This window comes from Ictalurus punctatus, chromosome 13 (assembly GCF_001660625.3).
Source record: "Ictalurus punctatus breed USDA103 chromosome 13, Coco_2.0, whole genome shotgun sequence".
Taxonomy (NCBI): domain Eukaryota; kingdom Metazoa; phylum Chordata; class Actinopteri; order Siluriformes; family Ictaluridae; genus Ictalurus; species Ictalurus punctatus.
The window spans coordinates 2,762,099-2,775,025 of record NC_030428.2 but is presented as its reverse complement, the minus strand read 5'-3'; the positions used below and the strand labels follow the sequence as shown (position 1 = coordinate 2,775,025).

General features: G+C 40.6%; 1 protein-coding gene across 2 annotated transcripts; it reads right to left on the bottom strand.

Moving 5' to 3' along the window:
- Positions 1-285: 285 nt before the first annotated feature.
- rfng (RFNG O-fucosylpeptide 3-beta-N-acetylglucosaminyltransferase) lies at positions 286-11,667 on the bottom strand. 2 transcript variants are annotated; one of them, XM_017483007.3, is made up of 10 exons: positions 11,526-11,667; positions 11,310-11,409; positions 7,885-8,360; positions 5,499-5,547; positions 5,196-5,295; positions 4,375-4,528; positions 3,272-3,357; positions 2,352-2,517; positions 1,632-1,717; positions 286-1,465 (listed from the first exon to the last, which is right to left on the bottom strand). In XM_017483007.3, exons 3-10 carry the CDS (start codon positions 8,272-8,274, stop codon positions 1,399-1,401), a joined length of 1,098 nt encoding a protein of 365 aa, XP_017338496.1. In that variant the 5' UTR covers positions 8,275-8,360; positions 11,310-11,409; positions 11,526-11,667; the 3' UTR covers positions 286-1,398. The 2 variants fall into 2 exon arrangements, with proteins under 2 accessions (XP_017338496.1, XP_017338494.1); XM_017483005.3 differs by having other exon boundaries at positions 5,196-5,298; positions 11,526-11,664.
- Positions 11,668-12,927: the final 1,260 nt, after the last annotated feature.

Genomic DNA, 12,927 nt, shown 5'->3' with positions numbered 1-12,927 from the left:
TGTGCACAAAGTGTGGTTTATAGAGACATGGTCCACCAACGTTGAAGTGGAAGAACTCGACAAAGTCTTGTACAAAGCCCTGACTTCAACCGCACTGACTGCACCTCAGACCTCAGGGCTTCCAAAATCAGTGCCTACCCTCATTAATGCTCTTGTAGCTGAAAGGACAAATCCCCACAACCACATGTACAAGAGTGGCGGTTATTATAAAAGCAAAGGTAGACTAAATCTGGAATATGGGACATAAAGTAAATAAGCGCAATAAATGGACACTTTGGGGGAAAATAAAAATAAATCAACAACATGGTTTATTTGCATGAGAAAAGAAGGACAGGATATAGTCAAATAGCAACAGTATTTGGTAGCAGCTTGGCATTGCTTAATCCTCTTTTGTTCACAGGTCAATAGCGTTTTTTTTGTCATGTATAACCAGGAAAGTCTTCTTTTTTTTTTTTTTTTGGCACATTCACATGAATCACTGACCTGCAGTGGAAAAATCCATGCTTGTGCATCAATGAGCAGAGACATCATAATATGATTTTAAATCTTAAAAAATTAAAAATCGAATATTTTGGCAGTTTTTTTTTAAATGAGTTGGTGTTAAGGCATCTTTTAATTAAGCATAATTATAATGCTCAGTAGGAGTTGGGAATATTTCTATTAAAAAAAAAAAAAAAAATAATAATAATAATAATAATAATAATAAACAACAACAGTTTTGTCCTTAATCAGCTGATGCATATGAATCCATACTTTGACGTCACCTTGCAAGCAAGGGCCTCCATTCATCCATGTTCACAGATCACCACACTAAAACCTACTTTAGATACCCTTAACCCTAAATTCAAGGCTTCCAAGGAGCCGAATTCATGCCTAAACTGCAACTGTAATGCAGTGAACCCTTATTCAAATGTATGTCCTCACGACTTCTATTTTTATTCAAGGGTTCTGTTTGAAGGTGAAACCTGACTCTCCGAAGAGATTATTTTCTCCTGCAGGAAATGCTTACAACTAAAGCTCCGTTTAGCATTTTAAAGCTTTGAGCTGACTTGAGGGCCGAAAAAAAATAAAAAAGTAACACAAGATCCATAAAACCCTAAATGATCCCCAATAAGTTGGGGGGGGAAATAATAATAATAATAATAATAAAAACATTTAGAATCTTTTGCTATTTCTCAGACTTTGGGATATCAAAATAAATTACCCTGATAATCTATTTAAAAATAATAATAAAAAAAAAGTACAACAAACTTTTCAATGAAGTCTGTACAAAACGCAGCAGTGCCAAATTGACATGGTAATCAGCCTGCTAGTGAGTTATATTAATGCACGAGAGAAGCCTTTTTGGGATTGAGACTAAGGAGATATTTGCTTTGTCTCCAGAAGGATGCGTTGAGGTCAGCGATGACCGTTGCGGAGACACCATTCAGTATCAGGATAAAGTAAGCAGTGAACGGTCTTAAACCTACAGGGGGTGGGGGAAATAATCCGTAAGTGTTGCACAAATCAAGGCAGCCTGTGGTATGTCCATGCAAAATTAACCACACTAATAACAGAATTGTTTTTATGGTAATGTGATAGTGGGATGGCAGATCTGCGTTAATAGCTGCAGTCAGTGGTAACAATATTACCGTGAAGGGTCCTCAGTCAAGGAGAAGGCTCCAGCAATAGGTATGACGTTCCTCCTGTTCTCAAAACCACCATAGCTGAGGGTGACCTAAAGGAATGAAAAGCGGGGTGAAAGATTATACAGCCTTTACGGCAAGTCCTGCTGGGGGATTACACATGATCTGAGAGAGAGAGAGAGAGAGAGAGAGAGAGAGAGAGAGAGAGAGAGAGAGAGAAAGAGAGAGAAAGAGAGAGCGAGAGAGCGAGCGAGAGAGCGAGCGAGAGAGCGAGCGAGAGAGCGAGCGAGAGAGCGAGCGAGAGAGCGAGAGAAAAAGAGAGAGAGAGAGAGAGAGAGAGAGAGAGAGAGAGCGAGCGAGCGAGAGAGAGAGAGACTGTTCCATACCGTATCTTTAAAAACCAGTGCTTTTACAACATAATGAAGAGTTTATCTTATCTAATAGTTTAAAATATTAAGGCCAGGATAATGGAATACAAAGCATCACCATTACATACCCTTATACTACCATTCTGCTCTGTCACTCTAACTCCGTTCAGTCAAATCATTAAATACCCCTCTATCTTCTAAGACTCCTTTGTATAAAGTATTAGCAGCTACTGATCTTGAAATCAGTTCCTCGCTCTCCCAATCCATAATTACAAACGTAAAATCAAGCGTACATCCCACACCAGTCATTTCTATGCATTCCCGTTCCCCCGGAGGGAGAATAATGCATGACAGAGACCTGTTTGAGGACGTCTGCAGCAGGCATCCTCTGCAGGTTCTCCAGATGCGAGTGGAAGAGGTTGGTGTGTATCAGAGGAACCTCCAGCAGCGCCTCGATAATGTAACCGATCGTGCAGTCATCCGGGAGACGGATCTTCTCTGCTGTAGTGATGAAGTTCCCCAGACTGCGACAGCGAGACATAAAACTATATTGGTACCCAATAATGCTAATAATACTCCTCTGCTCATTGGCCACTTAAATAGGAATGCCTGCTCATTCATGCAGTTGGGCAGTTGGCATAGAAGAATCTGGACAGCTGAAGATTGGAAAAAGACTAAGAGTGTCCAGTTTGGGTGAGCCTGTACCTCCTGTCAGTTCTTGGTTGACAGGAGTGGAACCTTCGGCTGTTGTAACACAACCGCCTCAAGGTTCGGCGTGCTGTGCGTTCTGACATGCTTTTCTGCTCACCATGGTTGTAAAGAGTTATTATTTGAGTTACTGTAGACTATCTGTCAGATCAAACCAGTCTAGTTGTTCTCCTCTGACCTCTCTGATCAAGGAGTTTCTGCCTGTGGAAATGCCACTCACTGGATGCTTTTTTTTTTCTAAAGTTGACACTCTAGTTGTGCATGAAAATCCCAGCAATTTCTGAAATATTCAAACCAGCCCATCTGGCACCAATAATCATTGCCACGGTTAAAGTCACTGCATTCGGATGTCTGATTGCAACACTAACTCAAGCTCTTGACCTGTATCTACAAGGTTTTATGCATTGCACTGCTGCCATAGAATTGCCTGATTTCACAAATGTACAGGTGTTCCTAAGAAAGTGGCCTGTGAGGGCATATTTATGCACCAAAATGGTTATTTAGCAAATTCAGAATGAGAGGTTATTAAATGTGGAGGAAAGTTAATTCAAACACTATCCTCTTGAATACCTTGCCCATGGACTCATCTTGAGTGCCAAGCCTCGACTGACACAGAAGCCAGCACCTCCAGTAGCAAACCAGAACCTGACAGACGTCTGGAACATAAACAACATACATGGTTAAGAGATTATCCTGACAATCGTTACTCACCAACCTCCCACTAATACCATATGTAGCCTCTGCTTTAGCCTTACAACAGTGCACTAGCTTATTCTGACCCAACTTCCTCCACTTCCCCCATCTACCACACCACACCCAAACAACAAACAAACAATAATGCAACTCCTAATTGCATTGTCCTTCAATTGGGGCTGAAAAGTGAATATTTTAATATTCATGAGAATTAATCGACGAACGTTTAATGAATCGGCTGAAATGTGGTTTATAAATGATAACGGCTATAACAAATATTATTAGGCATTTTTGCCCAGTATACGGGTAAATCGACGCAAGGAATGTTCATTTGTCTTTTCTTTACTTAAATTACACATATGTTTATACTAGTCCTAGTCCTTTTTAATCTAGCGTGATTAATGGGGTGCACGGTGACTTATTGGTTAGCACCTTCGCCTCACACCTCCAGGGTCGGGGGTTCGATTCCCACCGTGGCCCTGTGTGTGTGGAGTTTGCATGTTCTCCCCGTGTTGCGGGGGTTTCCTCCGGGTATACCGGTTTCCTCCCCCAGTCCAAAAGACATGCACGGTAGGCTGATTGGTGTGTCCAAATTGTCCGTAGTGTATGAATGGGTGTGTGAATGTAGCATCTCGTGTATGTGATTGTTCCCTCTGATGGATTGGCACCCTGTCCAGGTTGTACCCTGCCTTGTGCCCGATGCTCCCTGAGATAGGCTCCAGGTTTCCCCGTGACCCTGGAAAGGATATGCGGTATAGAAGATGGATGGATGGGTGATCAAGGCTTGGTTGAGGTTGATAAAATTTCATAATTTCCATTTGGGGTTGTTTGCCCAGAATGTTTGCATCGTTATATGTTTCTGTTGATGGTTAGGTAAATGAAGCATATCATTATGTTGGATAATCCTTACCGATCGAGTTTCAATTAATAAATTCACCAGTGTCATTCTTGAAAGCATGATACGAGTTGGAATTGCTCACCGATCCATCGCTCCTGACCCTCTCAGGAGCCTCTATAGGGTGATCGAGACTGGGCCGGCCCAGGTACACATCCTGTGTATGGGAATAGGATGAGAGCAGCTGCAGCAGACTCGGAAGGATAACATAATTATCGTCATCCACGTGACAGAACCATCTAGTGTGACACAGAGAAATCGAAGAAGAGGTTAGAGACACCGTTTGTACCACAATTACGTAGTAAACACTTGCAATAATATATTGTATAACTGCAATTCTGAACAGGCAAACTGAGATGGTTAAAAGGAACCTACTATGCTTCAAGTATTTAGTAATTGGATCCTATTGACCGTCTAACCGCACAGCCCACTGCTATCGAAGTTATTATATTTATAATTAAGCATCAAGTAGTTATACGCCTATAAACAGGCTTATCAATAATGTAAACCTTGACCTAATGTGTTCTGACAGAGGGTAGTCAAGTTTGAAATCCCCCATTCTACTGTGCTTGATAATAAGTTAGTTCTATTACAGTATCTTTACTGTGACGCTGACATGTCTGGTATTGCTGAGTCTTAGTTCAGAAAAGTTTTTGTCCTTGATCAAACAGCGTGCACCGGCTTGTCTGATATCAGGAAAGCTGTTACACACATATGGCCATGGAGAGAAAATGGCATCAGCACTGTCAAAAAACGACAAATAACAATCCGAGAAAGCAGTCTGGAGTGTGCTGGACACATTTTTAGATTCCTTTGAAGATCATCGTCATGATGGTGATCGCCCAGCCCTACTCGCAGCTAACATGGACAAGGAACATATTCATTACAACGATTTCAAAACTCAACCTTTTCTGCGACTCGATGAACTTGTCATACTCTACAGACATCTTGCAGCACAGCGCCTGTCGTGTGTGAGCGGCTGAGCAGTTGGTGTTGATGACGTTGCCTTCTTGAATGGAAGAACAAATAAAGGAAGAGAACACACAGATGAGAGAGGAGTACAAACCTGAAGAGAATTAAATTAAGGTTTTGTGGCTTTATATGACGTGTCCATGATGATTACCTGGAGCCCTGGGTTGTTATTTAGCTATTAATTGTGCGTGAAGAAAAAAAAAAGCGGCTCTGTGTGCTTTATGTACAGGCTATTACCTGCTTTCTGCTTCAGCTCCTTATCCTCACCATCAGTGAAGATGAATGTCTGAAAGAGACAGAACAACACTGTTTAAAACACATTGGCTCCAGTGTTGGAGCTACAAAACATTCTCGTCCATCTCTATCGGTCTGAAATCAGCCAAGTGTGACTGCAGTGTTACTAGCATTTCCAATGCCATTCTCCTCTAGCACCATGTAAGCCATGGGTAATCCAACCCAGCCAATCCAGAGGAGACCCCAGCCAGCTCGGACCAGTTTCTGAGCCTTGTATTGTGTAAGGAATAAAATATAAAAAGGTGTGATTTGATCCAAAGCAGGCTTTGTTACCATCCCAAAAGTTCCTACAACAGCATGTTGTAAATTGTTATATTCCTCTTACAATAGATAGTTGTGGTTCTAAAATCTAAGTTGTTGTAAAATCCTTGATGCAACACCTGAATTCTGTGTTAATGCACCAGGTTTTAAACCAAAACAACCGAACAACAGCATATCCATATAATACCCTAATCTTTTCCTGTTATGTTGCTTAGCATCCAAAGATGACTGTTAAAAGAGTGCACGATGGATGAATTGTCTTTATAAACATTATTAATAAATCAATTAAATGATATACTGAACACTGGATGTTTTTTCTATTGTTTTGTCACTCCTGGATAAAGTGTTGCATTGATAAAGGGTGTTCATGGGAACGATGTGAAGCGGAGAAATCGCAAAGTTACAGCTTTACGCCCCTGACTGTTACACAGTGCCGACACTGGAGACGCTAAACTCTTCACAGAACACGTCACCATATCAACAATTACAAATGGTTTTAATCTGCTTATGCTTAAGTTCCACCATACAAGTGCCTGCGTAACTCATTAGAATGAGCGCATTAAGATAAACACGTGGTTTACCTTGTAGATGGAACAACGACCAGAGCTGCTGTTAGAGAAAATTAATCAGCACCTTTTGAACAAATCAGAACAACACTGTGATACAATGCTGAGATAATATGGATCAGTGAATTCCATCCTGCAGTGGATTATGGAAGCTTTTGTGGTTGGTTGGGAATGTGAGCTACTATGCTGTATTAGTAATCCTAATAGCTCTCTTTAAAAACATAGCTCCTGACCATTTTTTCCAAATAAATGTGTCTGGGCTGTAAGCTCTTAGTGATTTTATTATGACTCGTGACAAAATAAACTGCCTGAACAAAAGCCTCTTTCAGAGCGCCTCCTTCTGCCACTTTCACACACGCTTGATTTAAAGTTTACTGCGATTCGTTTCCAGGAAATTAATACCATTATATAATCTAGCACGCTTCTTACATTTATAGATGTAACCTGAGATCAAATGTTTTGGTTTTTTTTGTTAAACATAGATAGGATTGTTAATAGGGCTTTATACAGCGAAATGAATTAACTGACACGCTGTGAAAAGATCCCTTGTGTTTGTCAAGCTAATGCGATTTAACTGGAACCCAGAATCTGATGTTAGGAGGCTGATTGTGAAACAGTTCCCTCTGGATATTGCGGTTACTCAACACTGGCCACTTATGTAAATGTCTGTGTGCAGCCAAGGTAGAAATTTTACATTTTCTTTGCCAAACCAGTTCATTAACTAAAGAGCGACTGATTCTTTTGAGCCGTCGTTTATAATCGCAGATGAATAACGTGTTCAACCCACAGTTAACCCTATAGAAGAAGAAGCAGCCTTTATTGGTCACATACATTACAGCACATATCTTCGCATATCCTGGCTTGTTAGGAGGTTGGGGTCAGAGGGCAGGATCAGACATGGTACAGCACCCCTGGAGCATAGAGGTTTAAGGGCCTTGCTCAAAGGCCCAACAGTGGCAGCTTGAACCCCCGACCCAGTGCCTTAACTGTTGAGCCACCACTGGCACCTTGTTCAGGTAAAGAAGTGCCCCAGCTGGTATCTTAGCCCGCAGTAAAATTTGTACAAAAGAAAACACACTGTCTTTTCACCCCCGAACATCCCTCCCAGCTTATTTTTCAATAACTCCCCACCAGGCACGCTGCCAAAGAACAGCTGCCTGTCCTGCTCCTCCTCTGGCACTCACTCATGTATTCATCCTGCTCCGGCCTCACAGCCACGGTTCAAGTCAAGGCAGTTTATTAATTCAAATGAACAACAGCACATGTGTAGAAAGTGTGTAGCTCAGGAGAGAAAAATCAGGGAGGGCATGCATGAATACAAAGAAATAAAAAAGAAACGTGCTCCAAATATGTCTAGAAACCAAATAAACTCTGCTCCTACTCTCAGCTCCTAACAGCTCATGGAAATGGAATGTCACACACTGCAGATTTCTCACTTCTAGGTTTTGAAAGTCCAGTCCAATACTGTGCTGTCTAAAATTTTAGTTGAGTGTGTGCCCTACCTGCTCCTTGGCTTGTGACACCCAGGTCTGAAAAAGCAGCTCCAGACGTGATTTGTGATACTTCCTGGTGGTTTTGACCGCAATGAAAATGTCTTTCAGTCTCAGAGGCTCCTTGGACTGTGAGCTAAGGATTTCAGCACCAATTGAGTCCCTTTGGGATTTGTCACGAGGAAAGGGTAGCCCAATGACTCTGCTGTGCTTAGCGTTACTAGCACCTTTGTAGCCTGTGGTGTTGTCTCCTCTGGCAGGCCTGTTGTGGGGCAAAGGTCGGGGAAGCTCGCCCTGCTGCTGCGGCGTTTGGAGAGTCGGGATCAGCAGAAGCACGATGGCACAGAGGGCCGAAGAGGCCAGGAAGCAGCGCCTGTTTGTGCCGACCGGAGACAAATGCATTCTTCCTGAGCACGGTGCCAGCTCAGCCACCTGGGCTCGGCCACCTGTCCTCTCCTGTGCCCATCTTCAGTGTAACAAGCTGCAGTCTGTAAAAGAAATCAAATGGAATGCATTGTAAAAATAGCTATGTTTAAAATGCCTATTACAGATAGGTATGAAGTAAAAGTAGTGTGTGCCATCCACGCAAGTGATTTCTGGACGTCTACGTTCAAAGCTTACACTTCAACTGCTAACAGATGTGCAAGCTGGAAACCGAAACAGCCTGGAGTTCTTAAGGGTCAAGAAATAGTTGACTAAAGGCCGGCTAGGAAAAAAAACACCAGAACTCCTACTCGGAAACTTGGGACGGTCTCAACCCGCAGCTCAGCAAATCAACAAGACTGCTCTCGCCATGAACAGCAAGCACTTACTCTCACCTTTATACGAGTTATACAGTATAGACACGAATATTTGCTTTAGATGAATCAACATACAGAAAGATCTGCTTGTTAAAACTAGAAGAGGTAAACACACATCACTCACCACCGTTAACTGGTTATCTTGGACGACCATAGAGGCATCCGTGTCGCACTATTCAGTGTTATCTGGATGTGCTCCCTACAGAGTCTGGTTGCTCTCTAGGTCTTCTCAGGGAGGGTTTTTTTTTTCTTGACACTCTCGCTTGCTCATTATAAATCTAACTCCATATCTGCCTTTCTGTAAAGCTGCTCCGTGACAATATCCGCTGTTCAAAGTGCTCTATAAATAACCACTTTTATTAAATTAGCTGCATTGCTAATTTGGGACATCAGAGTTTGTCGTCTCTACTTATTCTATGCTGGATTTCTCGCTGATATATGGAGTAAGAACAGCTCTGGTTCTTTTTTGTTTTTAAGCTCAAACAATAAAACCTGACCTTTATTGCTTATGTTTGAGATGTTTTTCTCCTGTTAAACAGCACTGTAACTGATATAGCAGCACACCACCGGTAACTTCTCACAAGACTAACAGAAATACAACACCAATCAACAAATTAGCACCACAATCATTAAACACATCACAAATATTTCACTATCAATATATGTGGTTCAGGATGGAGTTTCAGGTGTCCAACAGTTAGGTGGGTATGACATTTGGATGACTCCTGCCCATGTTCACAAAGCTCCACCCCTAGTATCTTAAATGACTGACAGGAGGCGTATCAAAACACAAACAAGCATTCTGGACCGGAAATCAGTTTTCCAAACGCAACTTTTTCTTCGCGACTTAACCCTCTACTGAGCTCAGGCAATGGAAAATTTTCTTAAGATACCATGTCCAGTACATCTTTTGTTAAATTATTGCAACCAACCAGAATGATCAATAAAGTATCAAAGAACAGTCCAATAAGGTGTGGGAGCCACTATCACGCATCATCTGAAGGCGGGACTTCCTTTTCTGACTGGTCACAGGAGCACATGGTGTGAGAAGGTAAGCTTATTTGCTTTATTTAAAATGACATTGACTGTAAATAAAAGTGTGTGTGTATGTATGTAGGTGTAGAGAAGACTTTTTTTCAAGTTTTATGAAGTCATTTTATTTATTTTCAGGTTCAGAAATTGAGCTTTTCTGTTCACTGCCTTAGGGCAACTGCCTAAGGGCCACTTTTCAAGGATGTGTGTGTGTGTTTTTTTATATGATCACATAGTATTCACATGTATTTGTGTACAATATAAGCTCTAAACAGATTTGTATGTATTTTCGTTATTTTTTTTCCCCCATTTGACTTATTTTGACAGAAAAATGCCAGACACTGATCTGAAAAAGATCTGGCCGTGGGTCCTTCCAGGAAAAAACAAAACAAAAAAAAAGGCCTACGTTGGAGATACCCAGCTGCATGTAGTCAAATTATTTGACAACAAGTCGGTCAACGTCCTCTGTAAGGTCGGACAGAGGCCAGAAGAAAACCCATCAAGGTCCCATGCCCTGCAGCAGTATCCACATACAATCAGCACATGGGAGGTGTTGACTTGTTGGATTCCCTGAAAGCTTTATATCGCACCAACATCCGTTCAAAGAGATGGTATCAGCACCAATGTTTTTAATTTCATAGATACGGCGGTGGTGAAATGTTGGCTTATCTACAGATGAGATTGTACTGACAATGGAATGACAAAAAAAAAGGAGCAAATGTGCCTTTATGCCTTCAAATGCCAATCTGCACACAGTCTGAAACAACTGCTTTTTGAAGTTTCAAGCAGAGTAGAATCTTATAACATGAAGTACATGGCATGACACATTACACAATACAAACCTACACCTGTATTATATCCAGCATGTAAATAAGGTTCAAGTGTTTTTTTTTTTACATTTTAAAAAAGATTTTCTATTGCTTTCTGAGCATTGTCTTATAATCCATGAATTCATCATTTTCTCAGTGATTCTGTACCATTGTCACACAACTTTACCCTGAGGCAACGAAATGGTATTTTGGGGTGGAGGTCCAAAAAAATAAAAATAAAAATAATAATAATAATAATAATAATAATAATAATAATAATGTTTTATGAATAAAATGTCCCAAGAAATGATGTGGAACCATAAAAATGTGTTTTTTTTATTTTCCTCAGGCCACGGCTTAACCCTCGACGTATTCTCCTACTACTAACCCAATGTCTCTTCAGAAGCAGCTAGCTTAGCATTAATGACACTTTTATGAGAGGGTTAGCAGTGATGCAGCGTTGTGTTGGACAAATGAATGTTGAAATAAACAGCGACGACGACGACAACAAAGTAACACAGCACACAAACACCTCGCTGTCCGTTTGGGACAAAGGCGCCATCTTAAATGGACATGTAGTGCACTATACATGGAGCACAACTCCTCTATAACATACCCTACGCAGTGCACTTAAATAGGGACTGTGGATCCATTTGGAATTCAACCAAAGTCAATTCCCCGTTCAGTCCTCATTGACTTCGACTCGCTAACCCAACTAGCAGCTACAAACACTGACCCAAAGTGACGGAGAGAAAAGGAAAAACAGATGTGAAAACAATTACTGAAAAAACCTTACCGCAAAACAGCATGTGTGTAGGAGCAGTTTTCCTTCTCAGATCATCGGTCTTCATCCTCTCGACTTTACAAATAGGTAGCAAGACAATTCAAAACAAAGCCTGAGGAGGAAGAAAAGAAGGAAATCTCACCGTGACAGAAACGTGTCTTATTTTAAAAGTCGACTTAAAATAATAATACTTCTTGTCTCCACCAAACACCTATGACAAGCTTATACCTTCTACTTCAGTTCACACAGCACCAAATAAACAGCTCAGTATCTACACACAGTCCGGCATTCATGCTTAAGGCGGCTGTGTTAAATGCCCTCTGTGTCGTGGATAGCAGTCACAAGTTATTATGCGTCTTTACTAGAAGAGTAGCGGTAATGTAGGCCAACAGTACCGTATTTACTGCAAAGTATGTAAACTACAACCTGCACCTAGAAAACTAGCAGTGTCAATCACGGGACGCATCAGCCAATCAAATAAGGATAAGGTTAGCCAATCATATTACAGGTACTGAACATCAACAAATATTGTGAAGTACTTATCCATCTTATTCGTATATATAGTGTGTATATATATATATATATATATATATATATATATATATATATATATATATATATATATATATAGTTGTGATGGTCGATGGGTTGATGGTAGCCTAAAAATAATGGGTGGGTTTAATCTGCAGGGACTTGTATGCTGTTTATTTAACTAATTTCTAATTGTTAGGGTGGCTGATTAAAACAAAGCAAGCAAAAAACAGCTTGTATGATGTGATTGATGGGAATAAACATACCCAGAGAGCAAAATTTGTCTGGCCCACTTGTGGGTCACATGCTTTAGTTCTGACCCAGTATACGCCTGGGTCCTCTGCCCAAAACTGGCCCACACACTGAAAACCGACACATACAATTTCCTCCAGCCCAGATCTGGCCCAGACACTGTAAAGTGACTTATATTGTTTTATGTGGCCCAGGACTGGCCCAGACACTGTAGGACAGATCTGGCTGAGAGTCGGCTTGGTCCCCGGCCAGATACGGCCCAGAAACTGCGAAATGTACTTCAATTTAGCAGAGAAACACAAATTCAACCATTTAATAAGATTAAGGGCTTTTATTAAACATTAACAAATACACTACATTATGAACATTTATTAGCAACACACTTTTTAAAACAACAAAATAACAAGTAAATATATTTACAGTATATTTAAAGACAAAAAAAAATATTCTCACACACACAGACACACACACACCCAGACCCATCTACCAACACACACACACACAAATATAAAAATTTAAAAATACAATATGGACAATATGAATTCATACAATATGAATATAATATAAATATTTATTAACAAATAGCAAAATAGGTCAAAGAAAAATATTTATATTTTGTAAAGAAAACACATATAGAGAACATACAGTTATGGTCAGAGTTTGCATACCCCTTGTGGTATCTGCAAAATCTTAATACTTTCAACAAAATAAGATTGATCATAAAAATCCCATGTTTTTTTTTTATTTAGTTCTGTCCTGAATAATCTGAATCTTCTATATATTTGACCCCTTTCCAACAGTGGCTATATGATGCTGAGATCCATCTTTTCACACTGAGGACAACTGA